The sequence below is a fragment of the Rhopalosiphum padi genome, chromosome 3 (genome assembly GCF_020882245.1).
Source record: "Rhopalosiphum padi isolate XX-2018 chromosome 3, ASM2088224v1, whole genome shotgun sequence".
Lineage (NCBI taxonomy): Eukaryota > Metazoa > Arthropoda > Insecta > Hemiptera > Aphididae > Rhopalosiphum > Rhopalosiphum padi.
This window is the reverse complement of record NC_083599.1, coordinates 11,908,056-11,935,447: the sequence shown is the minus strand read 5'-3', so window position 1 is coordinate 11,935,447 and position 27,392 is coordinate 11,908,056. Positions and strand designations below refer to the sequence as shown.

General features: G+C 26.3%; 2 protein-coding genes across 4 annotated transcripts in view; one reads left to right on the top strand and one right to left on the bottom strand.

Annotated features, from left to right (window-relative positions):
* Window positions 1–27,392, bottom strand: part of LOC132926534 (two pore potassium channel protein sup-9-like) — an 87,664-nt gene that overhangs the window by 30,420 nt on the left and 29,852 nt on the right. For both annotated transcript variants that reach the window (XM_060990892.1, XM_060990893.1), the window contains exon 6: window positions 802–920. In XM_060990892.1, the coding sequence (XP_060846875.1) occupies window positions 802–920 (119 nt within the window). The remainder of the gene's footprint in view (window positions 1–801; window positions 921–27,392) is intronic.
* LOC132926535 (uncharacterized) overlaps window positions 16,881–27,392 on the top strand; it is a 29,716-nt gene continuing 19,204 nt past the window's right edge. The window contains exons 1-4 of one of the 2 annotated variants that reach the window (XM_060990894.1): window positions 16,881–17,181; window positions 17,278–17,427; window positions 17,541–17,626; window positions 18,674–18,759. In XM_060990894.1, the coding sequence (XP_060846877.1) occupies window positions 17,566–17,626; window positions 18,674–18,759 (147 nt within the window). In that variant the 5' untranslated portion in view covers window positions 16,881–17,181; window positions 17,278–17,427; window positions 17,541–17,565. Of the gene's footprint in view, window positions 17,428–17,540; window positions 17,627–18,673; window positions 18,760–27,392 lie in introns of both variants that reach the window. The other variant, XM_060990895.1, reaches the window with a different exon arrangement.

Genomic DNA, 27,392 nt, shown 5'->3' with positions numbered 1-27,392 from the left:
TCCCTAGGCGCTGTCAAAAAAAAAAATTCGTCATGACGATATATATTTTTTAACCTTTAAAAAAAATGAATGTTGTGTAAGACGTACACGTATATTTACTAAGCACTGAGAAAATACGAAAAACTTTGATTCCAGCTATTCAACATTAAAAATGTCTGTTTTCTTCTAAACGGTTCCAATATAAATTAATTATAACTCTTATTATTAACTCTATTTAAATTAAAAAATGTCCATAATTCTATCGAAGTATAGTTTCTGGTTTCTAAGATAATTATATAAGAATTATTTGGCTCCATTAAGTATTTTCGTAAAGATCCAGTTCCGGTCCTTTATATTTATATATATTTTTTCAGAGAAAATGTCTCTGTAACATTATCTATTCATTTAATAGTGTATAATGAAATAAAATAAACTAATAACAACTGTAATTTTCCCTTGTAAAATTTTAAAAAAAGCGTTGCCGGAGGCAAATACCCTGGAAATTCGTTGTACTAAAAATAATTTAAATAAATATATATTTCTTTTTAAAAATGTAAATCATAAAAAAATAATATTTCACTAATGTCTCTGGTAAAATTGTTTTTAAACACTAACAGTTACCAAATATATCCGTCTTAAGACAGATGAACCAAAAAATAATATAATAATAATGCATTTATTTTGTTTGGCTTGTCCTACATTATTTAAAATTTTATATGTACAAATAAAACCAACAATCAGGCTGAACGCTGAAATGTAAGTAATAATCAATAGAGGCAGGAAATAGTTCTCATTCTAGTAGGTACTTAAATAGGTACTCACATGGTCATGAAACGCAGTACCAACAAGTTGATGCTGGCGGCAACAACGGCGAGTCCAAACAAAATGAACACCAAGCTAAGCGCCACGTACCCGGGCATTGTCATCAAAGCCTGATCGTTCTGAAACAAACATTTTTTGTACGTGTAATCATTATAATATATTAGTATATTATACAATGTAGTATCAATAGTGTCGCATTATATACTCGTATATGAGTACTCGCAGAATAACATCAAAAATAATATCATAATACACAGTTACGCACTCGTATATAGTTATACGTGTAACTACGTATACGTCATCAATTTGAAGTATCAAATCAAATTACTTGTAAAAAATAAGTAATTGAATTTAAAATTGTTATTTGCATAACATCACCTGCGAGTAGATTTATTATTTTTATATCATGATGCGTTACGTTGTGGATTATAATATTGTGCATTCGATCGAGAATCGTGTGTTATGCATTATGCACGTATAGGACTCGCGGGACCCTCGATTCAATCCCCCATAGAATATTGTCTGGAGCATAAAAATAGATAATAATATCATCGATCACCAGTACTATACGCTATTCTACCACGGGAGGAACCCCTTTAACATTTTTTTTCTATTAAAAATGTTCAGCTGTAGATATCCTGTAATATTTATTTTTAATATTTAACAATGCGTTTTTCGTGATGCGGAAAACGCTTATTGCAGCATAAATGATGCTATGCCTACTAATGATACAATTTATAAAACTATCTGCTTCCAATTATAATGTAATAGTTTTCTTATCAAGTTTTATCTTTATTTAAGCGGAAATCTGGTTGAAAGTGTTCGTCCGGATCGACACATTAATTATTTATTTGTTAACAATTATTGATTTTTAAATAACCTTAACGACCAGAGAATAGATAAAACACGTTTAAAAAAAAAAAAAAAAAAAAAGTAGAACAGTAATACATATTCCGATAAAAAAATTCCAAATTCCACTTGTAATCAAACAGTTTCTATTTTTTTTAGGCTTAGCCATTTTATGATTAACAAAAACCCGTTATTCAGATTCTACAATTTAATTTATACTACACAGTATAATAATATAGCAAATATAGACGATTAGGCCGTACCCGATTTTATATATTTTAGTGATCAACATTTATTTTATTTCAACGTTGCCGTTTTTAATGGGAATATTTTGTTTCGTATACGCTATAAGTTACGAAATCGATCTAATGTCGTAATACCTATACCTACGATGATTATTGTTTAGGTCAGCGGTTCCCAACCTTTTTTAGTTGTGCGAACCACCAATTTTATAAAAAAAATCTTTGAGGCTCACTATAATGACTAATATCACACCTATGTATTACATATGTATAATATTATTAGTTATATAATAAAAATAAATACTAAATAAAATACTTTAAATATATACGTCAGTAATGTTAATATTATATGGTCCAGGGCCCAGTTCTACGCTTCTCGCGAGCCACAAGTGGGCTACGGCCCACGGGTTAAGAACCGCTGATTTAGGTATTACGCAATTTTAGTCAATTTGTTAATGTACAATTTCACGGCGTATAATATTTTTCGTTAAATATTTAACGATTTCGTTTCAGTGCTTAGCAATCACGTGTAAATAAATCGATAAAATATTATTATTTCGGCGAGATGATGAATTAATAGTGTAAAAATATATTGCAATTCAATATTACCTATACCACGATCCTCTGAGGGAAACGACGTTATTTCACAGTGCGTGTTATATAATTACAAATAAATTAATTAAATATGTCGTAGGTAATAAAGAAGAATTTTGTGTTACACAATCAATGTGTCTTCGCTCACATGTCACGACACGTATCCGGACGAAAAAATATATTATTGATGCGTCCCAGCCGAATCCGCTGACGGATGGGTGGCACCTAACCAACGCGTAGCTGCGGTACGACTGAAATATAGCCCACGCCCGAAAACCACACGATGACAATGCTGATAATCATATAATAATATGATACATCATCATTCGGTATCCTGCAAATATAGACACGTGCGTCTGTACTACTATTTCGTTCCGCATTATTATTCGGTTATGTTATTATAGACCCCGAAACTACGACCCCAATGGTACAGATAACCATGAATATTATATTATGTATATGATGTATATTATGTATATCATGAAAGTACATTATGTACATGGTATATTATTATCCTATACCGTGTGGACTTTGAAGTATTCATCACGACGACGGGTTTAAGTGATCGGTCACTGGCATTGGATTTCGCTCCGATACACAATAAACAGTAAACGAATATATGTCATCATCATCATCATCTTCGTATTATTACATATCTACCGAGGTATATAATAATATACAGGACGACATGGCATTATAATAATAATACGACGCATCGATAATATTGTATATCGTACACAGACAATGGTCTTCAATTGTCCCGTACAAGATCCAATGACAGAGTAGGGGTGCTGCCCCTTTAAAATCGGTGGGTGGGTTCGTGTTAGTCAGATACTGTAGATCAGTGAGTTTGAGATAATAAACTAATAACTGATGAACATTTATTACAGTTAACTTAGCATTTTTATTATGTTTGTGTTTTGTGCTATTTTTGTAGTCCGGACGAGAACGATTGAGTGCAACGGGTTATGAAAAACAGAAAATTAAAACTAACATTATTGCAATTATTACTCTACTAGCTATGATGAAGTAGACCCATTTACTTGTATATAATATAATTTAATAATAATTTCAGTTGAAAAGACTAAAAAGATAAAACGACTAAATAAAGTATTGATTCGGTCATGAGGTGGTGATGGTAATAAACTAATAAATATAGCCGATAAAGAAAATTTCTTTTCTTGAGAATGATCTTTTATATGTCACTGTGTGAGTGTGAAAGCTTACCGATATCAGTTTAGGTTATTTAACGATATTTATATTATATTATGCGTGTCTCATCTGACCGGTAACCGGTAGGTGGTTCTCATTATATTTCCAAATTGCAAAACGAATGACATTATACTGGCCATCGTCGCGTTAATTTTTATGAAATAAACGGGTAAAAGTATAAAACAATATTGTATGGTACCTACCATACAAATATAACGCAATAATTTATTATTATGCGCATAAATCACATGTTTCGTTTTTGTATAGGATTCAAAGCCAGATTACTATTAGCACACTGCCTAAAGCTTATGAATTATTTAAAACGGTACAGTTATCATTGTATCAAACATGTGGCCCGCATGCTTGACCGGCGAACGCTTTCAGTGTAATTCAAAGTTTTTCTCGAAACTAGAAAAAATATTAAAAATCAAAAGATTAATGAAATTAAAATGTTGAAACGTCAATATTTTCAGCAAAATGAACTCTACAAAATTGTCATCTTCAATTTTTTTGAAAATAATTAAACAAAAAAATATAATTTTTAACTTTTTTACCAAAACATTGAAATAAATTAAAACATGGCATATTTGTAGTTCTTGTCCCTATGAATCTTTTTAAACGGCCAGAATTATGATATCTCCATTATTTCAGGATATATTGCAATGAAAAAATCTTCACGGAACACTGTATTTTCCTAGGAGCAACAAATTGTTTTAATCCGATAGATAATTCTTGCTTGCATATCGTCCGTATTGCTGATAATATTTTTTAGTATAATTGGGAAAATTTAAACTCGCTACTCACTGCCCCGGGCAAAATCATTTTATCAACTTAATACATTACATTATTTTTTTTTTTATATAAACAGAGCTTAATATTTTAAAGTTTTATTTCTTCTTTTCAAACGACAGCTCAATTTTTTTATTTAATATTCCGCAGCCAAATGTAATAAAATATCTGCTGACTGAGCCAATTCATAAATATATAATATTATTGAACCAATAGTTCGACAAATAAGTTTACCTTATAAAAATGAACTCAAAGCTTAAGAGAGAGAGTGAAAAAAATAGTTTTCTGGTATACGAGATGTGGCAAATAATATTTAATGTATGATAACATATGAAGTAGGTGTACATAGAGACTTCTAAGAGAAATAAAAAAGAATTTTTTTCGAAATACCAAAGCTTTTGATTTGTCAAAGTTCTGCAAATAATATTAAAGCATGAAATATTAATATATGAACCAAATAACGTTTAAATCAAAAGTGAACATTATAAACGAATGATTTTCGAAGAACTTATTTTGCCGATGAAAATGTATGGGGACCATTTCAAATTTAACTTAGTCAACAATAAGACTATAAATTATTAATGACTATCTGCTACACGCACCCATATAATATACTTCTGAAATTTTATTATAGTCTGTGAGTTTATATAGGTATTCTATAAATAGTTTATATTAACTTATAAAATAAAATTACATAAAAAAGTATTATTTTCTAATATTTTCAATCGTTTCTACATTAATAAAGTTTCTGTAAGCATCAATATTTAACGATTACAGTCAAAGTCAAATATCTTATTCAATATACCTATATACCTATTATCTTATATTATATTACTATTAGGTATATCATTTGAATGTTAGTCATTGTGATACACTTCTATACTCGCATCAATGGAGTGGATTTAAAATAAAATAAAATACATTGGTTGGGCTTAAAAAGATTTTAAAACGCTTATTCAAAACTTCAACCCTTTCAATATAGGTACACTACGATCTGAGTGTTTATAATTCAATGGTTATATATTTATAATAATATGTATATTATTATAAATGTATTCATTTTATTTAAAATATATAATATGAGCAGAGTAAAATAATGGCTAAAGTATTAGCTATATAGTCGTAGACCGTAGTAAATTAAACTGTGTGTATATTATTTTCGTTTATTATCATATACTTAAATACAATTATTAGGTTACGACTTATTAGCTGTTTTGTATTGGAAACAAATTAAACTGAAGTTTTTGGTTTATTAAAAAAAAATAAAAAAAAGTACTAACAATCTTTTTTAAAAAAATGCAAATATATTTTTAAAATACATATTGATAAAAGATATTATTATTTTAATAAATGGTATATCAGTGTTAGGGATAAAGTTATTTATCCTCCGGTTAATCAAATTAACAATCATACTCAGGGGTGTTCCCATAGGGTATACTACATATACGCCGTATACTCTCAAGATTTTTTTTCAATATTATGGGTAACTGCGTATACCCATAAATCCATAATACATGCGTATTTGATGATATAGTATACTCTCAAAAAAATTCATGGGAACACCACTGATCATACTCTGTAATTGTTGTATTATACTGTGTATCTAGTATCTACATTTATATTTTGAAACGTAAAAACATATGTTTAGAAACTTAATACCAGAGATCTTGAATATATGAAAAAAAAACTGTGGAATAAATGAATAACATATTATAGAACTTAACTATGACACACTCACATAATATTATGTTGTTATCATCTTTTATATCTACATCGCGCTACAATTTACGTTCAAAAGAATCAATTTTGTATTATTAACATTAATATTACAATGACATAATAGATATTAACTTAAAGATAAAAACATTATTCGTGTTTGTTCATTGGTTTTCATTTTTAAGCGACTTATGATTATTTTAAATTGTATTGTTTTAGATACTTATAGCAGATTGATCAAAAACTAAAAACTTGTAAGAAAACACATTGTAAAAACACTACTAAATACAAACGTACTATAGGTATATATTGGATGTTCGTAAGACGGATATAACTGTGTGGATGAGATGTCCGCTTAATGCTTAATTAAAAGATTTTGGGATGGTGTATAATAATTTTAAAGTTAAATTTATGGACCCTACGCAAATTGTATTCAAGACTTGTAAAATTGAGAGATTTGTCGATTATCAAAACATTTTGTTTAAAAAAAGACATAATTTTATCGATTCCGTGTACTATCTATTTACTGTCAAAAGTATAGGTATACCAATCCTCCACACTACTAACTAATTTTTCGAAAAACATTTCACCCATTTTAAAATATAAACAAATTGATAGAACCATGTTTTAGACAACATTAATAGTTTACTGAATTATTATTAAAATAATTAATTTACCATACACGAAGCAAGTATAATATTATAATAAATTAATTGAAAATGTTTAATTTATTACTTTATAAATTTATATGATATTATACAACGAATTTGGTATACAGTTAGTATAAACTATAAACAGTAACCAGCAGCAGAGCCCATATAAAATCAGCGGAATAAGTAAATACCTGTAAAATTGACCTGTTAAAATGTTTAAAATAAGATCTAATTAAAACAGAACAGTATGTAACCATAAAGTGTTACGATAAAAAAAAACCATAATCATTTATCAGAAAAATATTATTTTTTAATTAAATATTATGTAATGTTATCTTATTATAAGTATAAGTATATTATATTCTTTAAAATATTTAAAATTGTATAATTATAAATTATAACCAAAAAAATCTATCGATAGGTTTAATTATATAATCACATATCATATTTTCTTTTGCAAACCACTGAAAATAATTCAGTAATGGGATCTAAATAAGGGCCTTTTAAATAATTGATATTTTAATAATACGTTTCCTTTTTACTTTATGATGGTATCACATTCTTTTAGTTTTTTTTGAAAGGTGTGGTATTTTTGAAAAATATTTAAACTGTAAATGCGTATACATCCTAGGTGGTAACATATCCTCCGAAACATATGGCCATAATGTCATTGTCGAACAAAAAATATATCAGAAACAGTCAGGCACAATAGGGACATCTGCTATAATAGAACTGTGGGTATATATATGCTGTTTTACAAAGTTGTACATGTGCTCGAGATGGCCACAATAGCATCTGTGGAAGGCTGAAAAATAGAAAAAAGCCAATTCTTAGTCGAGGATACAACCCAACGACCAGGAGGGTCACTGAGTTAATCTGCAGCTGTATTTATATAATATAGTTATATGTCCTAAACAGATGTTTGCGACATGCATATTATTACGAAAACAACGGTTAGGTAGACCCTAAAATTGAATTTATAATAACTGCACTAAAGGTATACAATTTTCCGGAAATATTTAAATGTACGAATCTACTGTGAACCGCAACTACCAACATCGTCCACGCGTTAATTATCATCTATACATTAAATGACGTATTTCAGGAGGAGGGGCAGAGGTATGTGGGCTCTGAGAGGCATTTTTTAAATGTTGTTTTTTTTTGTCTAATTTATATTATGGCAGCATGGAGTTAGTGCCGTAAAACTCTGTTCTGTGATATGCTTTAAGTCTCTATGAACACAATTTTTTAATTACAATAAAACACTAAATCGTTATTTTATGTGTATCTGAATATCAATGCTGAATGCTTGTACAAATTTGAAAAGTCTATATAAAGATTATGCATATATATATATATTAAGATTTGAAAACTGCTATATATAAGAATAATTTACTTAGATTTTAATGATAAATTTTCAATCTCATTTAAAATCTTTTACAATTTTAACCACAAATTAGTTTTAAAATTATCTTTATTTGTCTAATGTTTTTAATATTTAAACTTCAAACGTGTACAAATAATGAAGAATGTTATTTAAAAATTTCAATATTCTCAATAAATATAAAAATGTTGATCAAAATTCATATGAATAAAAAACTAAAATATTTTTAAAATCCCGTTGTACATTTTTTAAGTTTAATTCATAATAAAATGCTCTGTTTCTACAATTAAAAAAAAATAAAATACATTGATTGATTAATGATAAATTATTTGTATTCGTTCAAATGCCAAACCATTAACGTTTTAATTAAATTTAAAACAATAAGAAAGTTTATTAAACATTTTTAAGCATAGGTATAAAATAAAAACAATTATTTATTTTTAACGGCAATAAAATAATTTCAGTATTTTTATGATTTTTATTAATTTCACTAAAATGAGGAATATATATTTTCAAAAAATTATTTTTCATTATTATTATATTACAGAAAAAACAAAATATCAAGAAAATATATCGTTAACTTGTCTTACTCTCAAACAAAAGTTTTACTAAATAAAATTTGAAGAATTCCAACAAAATTTACAGTTTCTAATGTAAACAAAAGTATACTTAAAATATATGTCTAATAACCGCTAAAATAAATTTGTCGAAAAATTCAACTCTTCAGTTATTCAGTTTTGAATAAAATAAAAAAAAAAGAAGAAATTGATTTTGCGTAAAAATTTCTATTTTTCCGATAACTTTGAAAATTGAAAATGACTAGAAAATAGAAGTTGTTTAATAATTTTTACCTTTAACCTTCAGAGTATTAATTATATCACATTTGGTATCGTTTTGTAAAAACAATAATTAATAATGTTACATTTTACAGTCGTATCATAACAAAAAATATTACATCATTTTGAATTTCTATTGTCGATCAATTGACTTAGTAATTTAGCTACTATCTAAGTAGTAATTGATAATTATTAATTGGAATTCATACTAATATATAATATTATTACATTACAATAGTTCCAAGAAAAATGCCAATTAAAAATGTAAATCAATTCTTTGAATATTTTATAATGCGATTATTTTATGGATGTTCATAATAATTATCAAACATATAGTTATAGTTATAATGTATTATACCAAACTGTATTTCATTATGACGTAAGTTCTATAAAAATAGATATTATTCTTTTTTTTTTTTAAACGTTTTCTACAAAATATTTCTGTTAATTTATTATCTGTAACAAGCTTTTCAGTTACTTTTATTAAAATAATCAAAAATAAACTACGTTAATGTGAATTTAAATATTTTAAATATCGAAGAATATTCTTTTATTTATGCAAACAATTTATTATTAGTAAAAAATGGAATGAATAACCAATATAATAAGGCAGAAATATAAAAAAAATTAATTATGTTTAAATTAAATTAATAGAACATAATGAATGAAGGTTTTAATTTAATAAAATGTATGCATAAATATTTCAGAATTATTATAGAGAATAAGAATATCTATATTATTAATATGTCAGCATTAAACGACTGGACTTGAAATAACTATCAAAATAAACTATAATACTAAACATAAAGTATTTATAAGTAAAATTATGAAGTCTAAAATATAACATAACATAATATAATATATCACATTATCTGTAAAGAACGATCATGTTTGAAGAAGATATTATGAAAAAATTGAACAATTATGAAATTAAACATTAAGCATAATAAATTAACAAAGCCTAATGATGGAAAGAGAGCACACGGAAATCGGGTGACCTATGGATTAATAATTTTATAAATAATTATACATAATATAATTAATGAACATAATATATCAACAAACAAACACAAATGTGAAATTTAACACAGAACGAACATGCATTTATTAGTACAGTAAAACCTGTGTAATATGGAAACGGTTGGGACCGGATATTTTTTCCATTTTAGACGGGTTTCCATTTAATACAGGTTGTAAAAAAAAAAATCCCGATAGATCTTTATTACATGTATATTATATATATTAATTATTATTGCATTTTACCTACTTTTTATTCTACATTATATACTATACACTATTATATTTATATACTCCAAAATTCATCTAATGTTTTTTGTTTTATTATTTGACTTGCCATTTTCTTTTCTACTAAATTTTTTAAGTTGAGAATTGATTCAAGAAGCTCATTTTCATTATTTTGATCCAATGCGAACATTTCTAATCGTTTTATTTCATAGAGGGCGTTTTTGTATGTTTTAACGAAATAATCTATATAACTGATATAGATTATATTCATTGACTAATAATTTTAAAATACATGACATATTATTTCCATGATATACAGGTGCATAACAAAAAAATCGTTTCCATTTCCACGTTAAACAGGTTCCATCTTATTCAGGGAACGATATATTTAAAAATACATTAGGTTCGCCGGGACCGTAGTATTTTTCCATAAAAGTCAGGTTTCCACGTTATTCAGGTTCCATATTACACAGGTTTTACTGTATTATAAAGAGTTAGGATGTTGTTGAATATTGCATTTTTTTTCTTTGATTCTATACAACGCTATCTTAGCTAAAAATTCATTTTTTTTGTTTTTTAACGTCATTTATCCACATATTTATGTCATTTTTCATATTTTGGGTCATTTTTTTTAGTTTTTGTACAATGTGGGGCATTTTTTTCAAATTTTAGATTTTTATGAAAATTTGTATAATATTCAAAAAAAAATTTAATATTATTGTTGTGGGGTTTTGTTGTGATTAAATGTATCGCACACTGACAAGATTTACTGTTTGAGTGTAATACATTGATAAAACAAGTGCTCTTTCAAACAGTCACACCGATCATATTTGCTTATCGAATATTATTATTATATATTTACAAATTGTATGGAAAAAATGTATATTATTGTTTATTAATATTATTATTCATATTTGAAATAACCTAAACTTATTATTACATCCATATCTCTAATAAAAATTATTATTTATAAATAAATTGTTTTCAATTATTTAATTCGATTTTGTAGATCATTTTTTAAAGTTTTTAGGGCATTTTTGCATTTTTTTTTTAGATCATCAACATTCGAACTTTATTTATTACTTAACAAATAATTCTAATAAACCAATGATAACAAAAAAAATAAATAAATATTTTTTAAACCAAACATTGTAATATATAACACTAACTAATGACTATATTATGAACGAAAATAGTGACGAATGGACATAACAACAATAATATAATATTAGGCTTCAACGAGGAAACGAAAACCCAGGGTTGGTTTAACACCTTCGGAATACCGAAACAGTCAATTCGACATTGCGGAAAATAGGGTGTATTTTTTTTGTCCTCCGTGACACAAATAAATGATTTTAACTTTTTTTCAAATATTTGGATATTTGTCTAATAAGTATTTTATTATTATTTGTTATTATGAATTTGTCCGGGTCAAGAGAACATCATGTACAGGAATTGATATAATATTATTATCTTATACAATATTAATAATATATTAATTTATATATTTTATTATCGTGTTAAATAATAAATGGTTTAAAATATTTTTCATACAGTGTAATATTATGTGTTTTTATGTCACTGTAAGATAAAGAAAAATATAGTTTTACCATAAACAAACAGCACTTAGAGTCTTGGAGGTTTATCTGACCAAACGTGTTTATGTAATCCGATTTATCTTTATATGTCCACGACAATCATATAAGTAGAAATGCAGTTCCAAGAAAAATGTAAGTGAAAAATGGACAGGGGTTGGCCGGAGAGCAAACAATCCCGTCCGATCACATACCTACAAGTGTAGGCAGGTGCAGACTAATGTTATAGTGTGGTGTAGGCTGTTGTGCAAAGAGCTGATTCGATATATCAGATTGTGGAGGGCCGTAGAACGTTTATTTACCACTTATTATTATTAGTTTATCATTTTAAAATATTTGTTTAGGTGCCTAGAATATAGGCACTTATTAATGTATTATACCGGTCGATATAAAATTGGAGAATTTAGTATACTTATTTATTGAATAGTTGGCGTAGTCTTCATTAAAATTAACAATCTTAGGAATCATCCACGTGATTTCAAAAATGTAGTTATTTATTAATATTATTTTATTACGTTGATTTTATGACGTTTAGATCCAATACATATAGGATTACGTTTTAGATAGAGCCGCGAAATACGATCTAGAAACCCAGAGTATTAGAAAACGAGACAGAAAAAATTACGCCTTATTGATTTTATTACTAATTAACCAAAAGTCAGCATGACATTTAAATTTAATGGATAAAAAATTAATCTTCTTCTAGAATTGCGGTAAATATATTGAAAGAGCATACATTTAATAAAAAATATTATACTCTATTTCAGATATAATAAGTCTACAAGACGTGTGTGTACAGCCGTAGACTCATTTTATCGTTAACAAATTAGTAGGATATTATCACGTATTATGGTTGTCAATTTTCAAAATTTTGCGTACTTATTTGTTTGCTCTGCTCGGCCGTTAAATGTGTCATCCAAGATTTTTATTTTGTAATTTAACGGTCTTTGCGAACAGGTAGGTCATTATTAATTTATTCATGCGGCGTTCTGGAGTTTTACCAAAATTTTTATGATCATCAATAGTTATTTAATTAACACGAGTACATGATAATTTCATTGACAAAACCGGTTGCTTGAACATTATATAAACAAGGCATACCATTTCACAATTGATTTCAACTATATATTATACCAGCGGTTTCCAACCTTTTTAGTTGTGCGGACCACCAATTTTGTAAAAAAAATCTTTAAGGCCCATTATAATGATTAATAACTAATATCATACCTATATTATACGTTGTATATAATAAAAATATATATATATTTAGTGTTATTAGGTAAAAATATAATAATATTATTTTAAATATAGGTATACCGTATACGTTAGTAATGTTAATATTATATGGCCCACGACCTATGAGTTGGGAACTGCTGTATTATATGATTTAGTGTTAAATTTGGAACTGATAAAGGCGGTCGTTAATATCGTTATTTCAACGACGTTTCTATTAGTATAGCAGTCGCATCATAAACCGCGTGCTTGACAATGCCATTTGAAATTATGTGAAATTATAAATTTATGCAAGTCATTAGTATTAAAATTAGTTTTAGGGACTAGGATTATATATAACTACCGTAAATAAGAACCATTTTGTACACCGATGTTGCACGGCTGTCCGTCTTTTCTATATCACTTACTATTATGATTTTGGGGGGGGGGGAGAGGTCAAATTATACCTGGAACTAAGGGCGCTATTTAAATATGGAGGTATACAATAAATGTACATTTTAAAAATATAAAACTAAACATTGCACGGCCATTCAGCCGTTCCACATTGTATGCCGTACGGTGGCCCAGTACGTCCACAGTGCCACTTTAGTATGGTAGCAAGACGAGGGTAGAAATGTTTCAGTCATAATAATTTGTGTTCTTGCAGCATAACTAATTATTATCAGAATAATTGAGTTTAATTTGGGATTTAAGTATATTTGTGCCGTTGAAATAATTTACCAGTAAAGTTCACATAAAACAATAAAAGAAAATCATTCTCATTATTAATAACAATTTTATTCCATCGCAAATATATTACATGATATGGGCTAGGCCGAACTCGAAGAAATGATAATGAAAGTGGGTGTATTAACTAAACCAACAGGTCTTAAATCTTTTGGGACAAAAGTCCATTTAGTTTCTAGGGGGCTCGTATCACTCGCTATGAAAATAGATTTTATATTATTGTCATAATATAAATTTCGCTTTATTGATAAATAGATATAAACATAAAACCAAATAAATATAAGCCATAACTGTAAGTAAAATATAGTTGTCAGAAACTGATTTTAAAATATTTTTTCCCGAAAATCAACAATAATTATGCATAAACGAGCACCTACATACCTATTGTACTAATCTGAAACTGTCAAAGTTATAAATATATGGTAAATCTTAAGTAGGTACTAAGAAAGGTATATTGTGGACTACATAAAAAGGGACCGAGATTTGAAGATTTCTGAATAAAATATTTTTATATTGTAATCTACAACAACAATATATCTTTGTCATGGTTATAAAGGAATAAGATATTTCATGGCCCAATTCTAAACTGTTGTTATTATTAAACACCATTTGTGACTGAAAATATGCACCGTCGTGTATGAAATATGTTTTTATATATTTTTATGCCTGCAACTGCTCAATAAGTAATAACATTTAATAATTATGAACCATATTTTTTATCGTTTCGAAAACGCTTTTATTAATATTTTGTGCACGATGGATTTATCAAATAGAAATATATTATATACGGTGTAGCGGTGAGTGGGTGAGTTACGGGTGATGGGGTCGGTACTTAGTTGTGTATACAGTGAGGTGGAGGACTGGAGGCATTGGCCTGCAATAAAAATATATGACCTTATCAACACAAACAACCGAGTTTAGGGTGAGATTCTATAATAATAATAATAATAATAAATAAATAAATTGTTATAAAATAATATATAGAAGGAAAAAACTAACTCTTGAGATTTATAAAGTGAAATAAACTGATTTTCGTGAACTGAATATATATTAATTCATTATTGGTGGGTATGACGTGTATGGTGTATGACGTATATAATCTCAGTATCAAATATAACTTTACAAACTAAAAAGGTGTCAGTGATAACTGGGAATATATGTATAATAATAGTATATGTATTCGCGAGTGTGTGTATTATAACTTGGGTGTGACAATAAAGAACAAAAAACCGTTTTGGGAATATCAAAATACGAAAAATATATTATCATGTTTAGTAAGCGACTGATTAATGCATAATGCAGCTGAAAGCCTGAAATATGCATAATGCATCTATTATGGATTAAAGATAACTGTGATATGCCCTTTTAATGAAAAATTAAAATATTGATTCATATCTAAATTACGTATTGATATTTTATTCATTCCTTACAGTTGGATTATTTTAAGAAAATTATAAATTGTGATATGTAAGTTTATACAGATACTCGTATTTTATATGCACACTTATTATTTTTTTTTTTAAATGATTTAGTTTTTGACATAACTATAAAAGTAATTAATACTGGATAAAATATTAAAATTTACAAAATTATTATTATTGTTATTTTAATAACCAAGCATGTACTCGATTATTTTTATCTATACTCGATTTATTATCCTAAAAATATCAACCAAAAGTTATAGGCAACATAAAATAAATTTTATAAATTCAAGTTAAGTTACAAGTTGCGTTTGAATAATTCAAATATTATAACTTCATTCTGGTAATAATATGGAATCTACACTGCAGAGAATCGTGTACTGATCGTCATCAACTATATTAATGTTAGTACTATGCAATGAATTAAACTTCTTTTTTTCACATTCACAATAAATAAAAACTAAAAAAATGTGAAATCATTAAATTTCTGCTCTACTAAAGTTTACTTGAAATTTAAAATGTATAATTATTAATTTTTATTTTACGTTATACATGAAAACATATTCATTATTTGTATCATTAATGTTTCTCCTCCAAAGATATTGACCTAAAAATACAATACGCTAACTTTCACAACTCGATGAAATTTTTCACCAAGATGAGTGAATCGCAGTAGGGATTTAGCGAGGGACGCTATAGCACTGGATGGTCCATGTTAATTTTTATTTTTGTTCAGTAAAAAATCATATCCGTTTTAATTTTTGTGTCTGATAGATGTTTGAATTAATAATAATTATATAGGTGTATAAGAATAATATGATTTCTTTTAAAATTATTCTAAACATGCCCCCCGAGACATACATTGGAACATTTATGATAGAATTAAGTCTTCAAGAAGTCCAAGGGCTAAAACTCCACCGTGAGTTTCCATCGATTAAAAAGCAAAATACAGTTTTACAGTTCTTCTGAACACTATAACACATTTGTGTATACTTACATAACTTGAGCTATCTACTATTATCTGTTACTTAATAAACAATATAACTGTTATTGAACTTAAAGAAAAACGCTCAATTCTAAAATGTTGCCTAAAATTAAAATATAACTACATAAATAATATACACCGATATATCGCCTACAGTTCTACAAATATGCTCTCTATAATATAATATTATATGAAATACATTTTAATTTTAATTAAAAACAAAAACGAGCACTAAAATATTGTCCACGTTAATCAATGCGAACAATATCTTTCAAGTAATTGTATTTAGGTTTCTATAAGCATTTTAAATGATTTGTTTAGTAATAATAAGTTTATAAAATTGTTAGTGAACAAGAAACTCGAAGTGATATTTTAGGTTGACGATAATATGATGGTTCCCTTACATCTTAAGAGCCCGGTTACGAGCCCCTCCCCTTTAATTCGGCCCATAAGCAATAACGGTGCAACAACTTTAGTGGCGTCGGCGTCCACCGTCTCGTTTTACCCACATCTCTAAAGTTCGTCGTCCGACCCCCAGCCGCGGGGCGCACGCACACTCGCACGCATGTACACGCGCCGGCGCACGCACCTTCTCCGGGAGCGCGACCGTACGCGACTTGATATTGGGATGTTATTATTATTCTCGCTTATCGGTTTCGTCCGTCGTTATCGCTGCTGGTCCGCTATTTCGAAACTGTCCTTTCCGCGGAAACATCACGTAACACGCGACACACACGATTGTTATTATTTTATTATAATTTCGGATGTTATATAATATTCGTGTATTATTATTATTTATTATATATCGTCAGTAGGTACTGACAATAAGGTACTGAAATAGGTATTGTAACAGCCAATTTTTTTGGAGTTATGATTCCGGACATCCGTACTCTCTCAATGGTTCGTATAGTCATTCGCTTTCGAATTTTATTTAAGTCATATCCCGCAATCATATTCTTCCGTAACTGTACAATTCGTGTTTTGGCATTTCTTTAGCATAGTCATTAACCGTCTACGATACCCGTGAAACCGAACGACGACAATGATAGACACCTGTTAGGAAGTGGTTTTGTAGTATACATCTAACCACCTACATAATATCAAATCGATCTCCGTGGTAAACATCCCGCCGAGATCACTCCTTTCGTAAGTATGACCATGTACATTACCTAATATTCATTGTTGATAATTGCGTGATTATTATTATTTTTTTTTATCACTTATATTCGCGAATAATCTTTTTATATTTTCGTTTTCAGCTCCAAGAGCGGCCGAAATATCGAAATGAAGTTGTCCGCAATCATATTGTTTCTACTCGTACTCGATCACATTCAACATCGTTCGGGTAAGTAAATTGTTTTGGTAATGATACAAACGAGTAGTCAACTATCGAGGTTAGGTTAAAAGGGGGGGGGGGGCGATCGAGATAAAAAAAAAATTCCAGAGGTTAGTGTAAGCGACAATTTTATATTCGAGATATCAAAAACTTTGAGACATCAAAGTTTGAGTTATCAAAAGTCGATGGTATAATATGGATTCAATCCAAGTGACAAATTAGAATAAAATAAAGTAATATTAAGTAATATTAGTATTTCCTTGAAAAATTTTGTTCCCTGGCCTGAGTACAGTTCTACCCTAAATTGAAACTACAGATTTCTTACAATAGATTAAAATACAAATTTATAAAAAAAAATGCAATGTATTATTCATTTATAATAAAAATCGGAAACAAATATTTTGCCTGATTCTAAAAATAAAGTCCTCAACAAAATTTTATAGTAATATTTTATATTTTTAATGATTTATTGGAGTATTGTGTAGATACCTGTCATATGAGGTAAAAACAGACTATATTGTGGAGTTTCATAATACTGCACTTTGCAATACGCCAATAGGACATTTCTCATGTTAATCACTGACAACTGTTCGTCATCACTAATTTACTGCTATTAATACAGAATACTATAGTTGTTTTTTTCAAATTACAACTATTAACATTGGTGGTTTCAATAATTAACTCAATATAAAACAGTAAATATATTGTTTTGTATTATTTTTCGTGTTCGCGTGTTTCTTTTACACATACCTATGCTTAAAATGAAATAAAAACTTCCCGTTTTAAAGTTTGTTGGCACAAGAGGACTTTGTGGTAAAAAAGAGACAATCACATTTTAAACAGAATCCTAATGTGCACAGAAGTAGTAGAACTAAGCAATTTTGGTGATTCTATTATTATATATTTATATATTTCTTAACTAAACCCTTACAAGCATCTCGGGTATTGCGACGGTAGTTTTTTAGTGGAATTATCCTTTTAACAACCTCACTATATTAGCTATAGTTCAAGTTATATTCATTGTGTACATTTTAACGTGTTAAATTTTTGTTGTAGTTAAAATACCCTGTCAAAAAAACTGGAATATTCAAGATATCAAAAAGTTCAAAAATAATAATTCACTCACATTTATAGACGATTATGTAAGTCTATAAAAATTATGATATAATTGCTTAATTATTATACGCTATATTATATATATTTATAAATTATTATAGTTATAAGTATTTATAAGTTGTTATCTACACATCAAGTTTTATCATCGTATTGGTAAAAATCACTTGTATGAACTAGGTATCCAAAATCAATAAATTACACGGATAAAACTATATGAGTTTGAAATATGGAAATATGAATTCAAATGTCAAATCGTTTCTGCTTAAATTATTAAGAATTTTCTTGGTAATTAAAATAATTTAATGTTTAAACTATTATCGTTAAACGTCGATGCGATGCACGATTTCACGGATCAATGAAATAAATCTGAAATAAGACGATTTTTTTATTTTATTATTTAACGAAATCTAAATCCTAGCTACCTATTTTAACTTTACTAAAATTCATCATAATACTAATTAATAATTATATTAGATGATTTCGAGTTTATTTTCCCGTAAGTTTTTTTTTAATTTTATTAATAATATTTATTTTTAACTGGCACTATAAAACGTGTCTTCATTTGATTACCGCAACAGGCAATTGTTCAGTTAACACTTTCTTGTATAACCCATCATTGAAAATTACATTCTATCTCCCTTCCTCCTTCATTATTTTCTTTTTTATAGTCGGATATATCTTCCAAAATAATTGTAATCTCATATTTTAGCGTCTTTAATATTTTACTGACTGGATACATAATATTAATGCGCGTAATGATTTACAGTTGTAAATAATATAATATTATATGGTGATATTTTATTTAATGTATGCGTTTAATAAATTAGTACCTAATTATAGGTACCAACCAACGCATGTTATTGTAGTTCAAATTTCAAACCATTATAATACCAAGTATAGAATTTTATTTATTAAAAACAAAATCGTTAATAGTACTTGATTCGAGTAATTGTTTGAATTTTGTGGAAAGATTAAATCACGCGTGTATTTTGTATATAAATTATTGTTTTGTGGAAGATTATCAAGTTTTTCTGAAATCTCAGTTGGATCGAATTATTTAGAGCTGCAGGCCGAAAATCATCTTCTATGTCAGGACAAAAGTTTAGGAATATTATATTATGTAATATACATGTAATAGGTCTTCTGTTCGTGAGAAAACTACCACAAGTATAGCCCTGTCAGTTTCATTATACTTATAATTAGCAAATTCACGAAGACAGGTACCTTCCAAATTTCGGAAACAAGAAACAATATAACTATTTAACATGTTGACGGACTGAATCAATGCATATTAATATTTGACGAGGCATAAAATATAAAAAAAATTATATGTATAAATGTTTAAGTATTCTAAATACCTATATTTATAATATGAAATTTCTATCATATTTATTTTTTAATTCTCAATATTTAGATGATAAGTTTTTGTACGTTTGTCGTGATACAGAATTAAATATAATTTCAATATGACAAATTTTAAAGGTACCTGTCGCATCTGGAGGTGGCCTAGGATGATATAATCCATTTTGTAGAAACCTAAACAAGGTTATCATTAAAAGTTTACCTGTGTAAACTATATAATATAGAGTACGTATATATACGGGTATAAATATATTATGTATAGATGCGTTTACACGTGGTGAATTTAGTTTTTTTTCTTTCATTAACATTTATTCAATAGAATACGAAATGTTAGATACTTTTATGAATTATTTTTTTTTGAATAATCGGTTTACTGAACTGTATTTTATTTTATAACTTTTTTTGGTGCGTATTTTTTTTTTATAAATACAATAGTATAAAACTGATTTTTTATGTGATTAAAGAAATTAATACTTTGTTAAAATAACAAAGTGTATTTTTATTTTATACTAAACTCATTTTTTATTTATACACAAATAACTCGAGTAAAAACTTTTAACATTTTTTTGTCAGTTACTCCACATAATTCTTTCACGCACCCTACCTTCAGACTGTAGTATATAAGCAAAAGAGTCCCACTACCCCTTCTGTCATCTGGTTTTATGTTAAATATTTTGCCCTTTGTCAACATTTGCAATTTAATAAATATAATTTTAAGAAAACGATGTTAGCAAAATTTCGCACAATAATACATTATTATTAAATTACCAAGTGATGTCGTGTTTGATAAAAATCAGGGAATTTCAGGCATTTAATAATATAATTTTTGGTTGATAAGTTACATTATCTAAGAATAAAATTCCGAGACTACTTTGAACTTTAATCGCATTATTTTAATAGAAAAGCTGTTTTAAAAAGTATAAAATAATCCTTTCTAATTTAAACTTAATCAATGGTTTTTTTTCTTAATTACTGTCAAATCAATCGAACGACTAACAGTATTATTAAAATAACTTATTTATGTGATTTTCAGAGATAGTAAAATTTATCCATTGAACTATTCACGTTTAAAAAATAAAAAATAAACATATACTTTCAATAATTCTTTTCAAGACTATTTTATTCTATACAGAATTTTTATTTGGAATTATGCACAATCATAACATTCAAGTTTCATATTACTGTTATTAATATGAGCATGTTTATGTTTTAACTTTTTTAAGGTTTACCTATGCTTTTTTCCACTTGCCATAGATGTTATAATATTTGCTGTGCTGAATTCTCAACAAATGTTATTCCACATAACACAGTCAGTTTTTAAAACATTACTAGACAATAATAGCGATCGTTAAACACTTTAAAATCGTTTCACATCAAATGAAAAAATGTCATGACTTATTTTTCGTAATTGACAAGGGTACACGAATATTTTTAGATCCCAAAAAAATAACGCCAGAATAGATTACAAATTATCATTGATGTCATCGTTATAGTACATGCCCGTGAGTTATTGTTGTTTATTTCGTAAAATAGTGATTACTACCTATTATATATTATATTATAATTGTATATTTTTAGTGGAATATAAATAGTTCAATTTAAAATAAATACAAATAAAAATATAAAAAAAAAAATCATCATCATCATTATCATCTCAAAACGAGACTATAAATCGAGTTAAGTTGATTTTAAATTTAAAATTTAGTAAATATTTAAATTATTTTAAACAAAAATAGTTTTATCACCGTCGTATTAATACTACCAATAAATCTAATTTAATTATTTTTTTTATTCCAATACCAAATAAGTAAATAAGCAGTTATTAAAAAAGGAAGATGAATAGCATAAAACTGCGGTTTAATTTTGTAGTTAAATAAATGAAAATCATAGTTTTTCACCTGCATAATATTATGTGGACAGTTCTAAGTCTGGGAAAACTGAAAATACTTTGACCCGTGAACTCGGGAACCAATTTGGATACACCCTTTGTAACAATTTGGAGACCAATTCAGACGTTTCGGAACCAATTCGGATACACCGACACAAACACACAGTATAAAATCAATTCATTCATCCGCTCTGATTTGAATATAAAATTATAAGACTAAACAAAAATGTATGAAGAAAATAATCAATGAAAAAAATAAAAATCATGAATCATGACATATAAAAACAGCAATGTTATATGATAAACTAGAAAATTTAATTACTAGTTTTATATGGTTATAGTTATTCAATGTCATGCATAAATACATAACAACAACAATAAAAATAATATAATACATATATAATATAAGGTGCATATAAATTTCCATCATGTTCAAAGTCAGTTGTAGATAGTTTTCGCTGCATATATATATATATATATATCAAGTAATTATTGTATTTAGGGTGAGTTGGAAGAGCCAATAACAACTCGAATGTTTTGGTAAATTATAATAAAATCCATTCTTTAAATATTTTCCACTATTTTTTTTAAATATTCAGGCCAGAGATACATTAATATAATAATAACCTTGTCTTATAAATATTTTTATTAATAAAAAATAAAAAATAAATGTTTAAAACTAATTTAAACAGTCTTTATGAAATTTTGCAATAAACCAAGGTAGAACGTTTCTGGTAAATGCCTTTCAATGAAGTTTAATAAACACAATAACTTTCATTAAAGTTCATTTTCGAAAATTTCAACCTAAATGCATAAAGTATTTGTTTTAATGTAAACCCATTTCATCTATAGAGAATGTCTGTCGCTATTTTTTTTTTATTACCGCTCTCGCAACTGGTATTGAAATCAACTATTTTTATTTATCAATAAGTTATAGTTATCATTCAATTTATAATTTGTATATTATGTTTAAATTGTGTGTTATTTTAATCTGAAAAAAATTAAATAGATTATATGCTTTATTTTAATTGAATACTTCGATAAAAAAAACAAACAATTTTTATTGTTTTACTTGTTAATACAATCATACCACATTTGTTTTAAACAAAAATCACATTAATTCAGATTTTCTCAGTAATTGTTATAAATTAGTTTACCAGTTATTTTTTTTTACTAAATAATTTAAATACAAATTAATATTATAATATTATTATTACGATCTTATCGAATGGGATAAGATAAAATACAAAAAGGATATCTTCCATTTATGTTTGTTGAGCTAAATCAATGAAAGTTACCATACTGTAAAATTGTATTTTGAACTGAGTTGTTTGTTAGTTTTTATTAATTAATACATGAGTCAATAAAACTTTTTATTTGGTTCAAATAATTAAAAAAAGTTTTCGATCTTGTGTGTGATAAAATGATATAAATAAACGAATACATATTTCTGATACTTCAACATTAAATTAATAGTTTTAATAAAATACATACAAGTTCTTCAATGTTATAGTGTTATAGTATAACAATACTATCAATTTTATAAATGGTTATATAAATGTATAGGTACAACATGATGAATAATTTTGAGAATTTATAACTAATGTTATGATTAAGTGATGTAAATTTATCAAATAGAGACAATTTTCATAAATAAGACGAAATATATTTTCAAAATTCTAGTATCTAAATCCTCTAATTATACTCAATTAAATAATGTACATCGTAGTTTAAAATATTTACGACAAGAATCTTCGACTCACGAACCATATACGTGACCTAATAATTAACATAATTAAAGCTCTAACCATACAATTATTAAACCGTATACAAGTATATAAATGTAATTCATTGTTGTTAAAAAGATATATATATATATGTGTGTGTGTGTGTGTGTATAAAGTACAGTAAATATACTGTCGAGATCACAAAAAAATGTATTAAACTTACCTATTTAATTAATTGTGTTAAAATACTTATTAATATCAATGTAATTTTAGGTTCTGGGCGCGATGAATTTATTGATTTTACAATTGGTGTGTTATTTTTATTTTGTGTTTCAAAATACTTTTTTTAGTAAAAAAAATGCCTAGATCATAAACTATGATAAGTAGAGTGGTTTATTGTAGAAAATTGGATATGCTTAGTACTTTTGGGATCTAAAACTTAAAAATTCTCAGTACTTTTTAAAATAATTGGAATTAACTAAAAAAAATAAGAATATTAGTTAAAATTGTAATATTGTTATTATTATTATTATTATTATTATTATTATAATTTTTAGGTAACCTTGGTTACTAAAAATTTAGACCATCTTTGCTAAGAATTTTTTTTTATTGATTACAATACTTCATACTTGGATTACCATTTAACACATTCATTACAGTTCCTGCTTAATAACGAGATACACGCTTCAACTTAAATTGAAAGTGCTTACCTATCCCTATTTATTTTTATAACACTAATAGATAGGACCATTCCTAATAATATTGCTCTTTATGAATACTTTATATATATTGAAAATGTTCTTATAAATTTTTAAATAATTTCACTACTACCTAATTATTACATGAAATATGTACATTTTTAGATAGCTAGAAATTGTCAACGTTGCTGTAGACATTTTTAATTAATGTACCACTTAATTTGGTTGTTCGTTTTCTAATCAATAAAAACTTGTATGAAATTTCGAGAGTACTAAATTATAACTCTGACAACTATTTGGTAAAAATACACATTTCTAAAATCAACGTCTCCTTAATTATCGCACAGAATCTTAAAGAAACAATGTAAGATAAACAACTCAAATTCTATTTTAAAAGCACAAGAAAAATCTATTATTTCAGTGAAGATTTTCTACACAAACATTGTTTTTCTGTAGGAAATCGGATACGTAAAACATTAACTAAAATCAACAATTTTAACATTATAGTAAAAGATTTGTATGTATAGTGAACATCCGGGAAATAAGTAAAACAAATTATACTTAATAATAATGTCTCGAATTTAAAGCTATAATATTTCATACACTTGTCAATTCCTGTAAATAAGTTTTGATATGGTAATGAATTAACTAAAAAATCTGTTCAAAGAAAGACATTCAATAATTATATTATGTTTTAAAAATGAAGACAAGTGTGTCAATTGGATGTGATGAATTTTAATTAATTGATATATTACTACATACGAAAAACGATTACGAGTTGGAACCATTTATAATTATCTTTATGTACATTTCATTATTTTGTTTTTAACATACCTATTAAATTAATTAATTATAATACCTATATTTTTAATTTATAATTATTATTATATTTATTCTATATTATGTTATTGTCAATTGTCATTAACTTTTGAGTTTTGAGTCATGTAATATTACTTTACCGTAAAAACGTATGAATAGGTTTATGATATAAATAGGTAATATACTAAAATTAATCTACGTATTTTGAAAAGGTCGTTGCACATTATAAAATTCAAGATATAATAAAAGATTTAAACGAATAATGTTATTGAATTATACAAAAATAATTATTAATTGTTTAGAGTTTATAAGTTTATACAATTATAAATAATTGTTATCACAATTTCGTTAAAATCCTAATTTCAAATGTACCTATATACAAAACAGTTATACTTATATATTTATAACATTTTTTACAGATATCAGGAAACTTATAATATTCAATTTTTTTAATTTTTTGGTTTAATGAATAATTTTTATTGATAAAAATAAAAAATAAAACCGAAAATTTCTTGTGCCTTAAAATAACTCAAAAAGAAAAAAATATATTTTTAAAAATTTACTAGGTATGTACAGAATATGATAATTTAAACAATTGGTGAATACGTATTGTATGGTGGATATTTTAATATTATAAAACCAAATTTCTGATCAATAATCGCATTAGATGTTTTTATGCTCAGAACAGAGTAATTATTTTATGAACCTTTATTAGTTTGGTGTCTGTGTACTGTGTAGGTGTATTTTTTAATCCTATAATTTTTTAGTACTTAGTTTATATAGAACAAATGTGTAATGGAAAAATGTCAATCAATTTCAAATTCTGCTATGAATAGAATCAATTTAAATAATTTAGTTTTAATTTATAGACTTATAGTAACTATACAAAAAAAATACAAATTTAAGTATAACATATAATAATATATAGAGATATACATATAGTGTACTATATATGTATACTGTTGTATATTTATTTATATTTTTAGAGTATTGTATTTTGTTGGGTTTTTAGGTTATTTATATTATGTATACAATTGTTAATAAGTAAATAAATGAAAGTAATACATTTTATTATTGACATTTTAGATTCTGGGCGATGTGATTTTTTCTACCTGTCATCACTTTTTTGGGCAGTAAAAATGCTTCGATTTTTTAATTTGGTGGTAGTTTCTGATAGGAAATTGGATATAGTAAGTCTTTCGAAAGGTTGAAAATAATAAAAAACAAAAAGTTTTACGAATTTCCATTTAGTGTAATTCAATTACAAATAATCATATAAATATATGCAATTTTCATATAATGTTAATGTTAGCATTTATTATATGTTATTAATGTATTTTCTAAATTATTGTGTAGATATGTAAATATATTTTTGGTGTTTAATACATGGTTATTTTAAAAGTATTTTTTTTATAAATATTTATAAACACCTACTTATTAAAAATGATCTGATTTTCAACTTTATAAAAAGCTTCTACTTTAGATGAAAATTTTTTTTAAAAGTCAGTGCATATCAATATATTCATATAAAAAAGTCATATATGTACGGGAATTATTTTATAGTTAAAAATGTATCAAATTTTTTAAATATAACACCTAAGGTTAGATTGAACATTTAATTCAAATATTAATATGAGATACATCAGTTGTCATAGTTGTCTTTACTAAAAAAATATATATATATAATGTATGGCCACATATATTTTTTAAATATTAAATTAGGATAATGAAATTGGATATTCAAACGTTTAATAACGATTTAAGATGCATTGAGGATTATTGTAATATTATTATAAATTTACACTATTTAAACTTATAAAATCTCTCAATAGGTTTTATAAAAGAAACTTAGTTATTTTTAATTTCTGTCGTTTCATTTGCTAGCTATTTATCTATTTAAGTGATTTGTTTCAACGCTCAACATAATCGTTAAAATGGTCTGTGTTGAGAAATATTATAATTTTACAATAAATGTTTAATAGCTTACAACTTTTTAGGACCAAATAGATTTAAATTTTTCACACTGCATGTTAATTGTAAATATTTCAATAGAAATAAAAATGTATTACTATTGCATGTGCTCGTGTTTTGTTCACAAAACTAAATTATATCAAGTAAGATCATACATTTTGCATTAGCAACTCAAAATGAAAATCACTAAATAA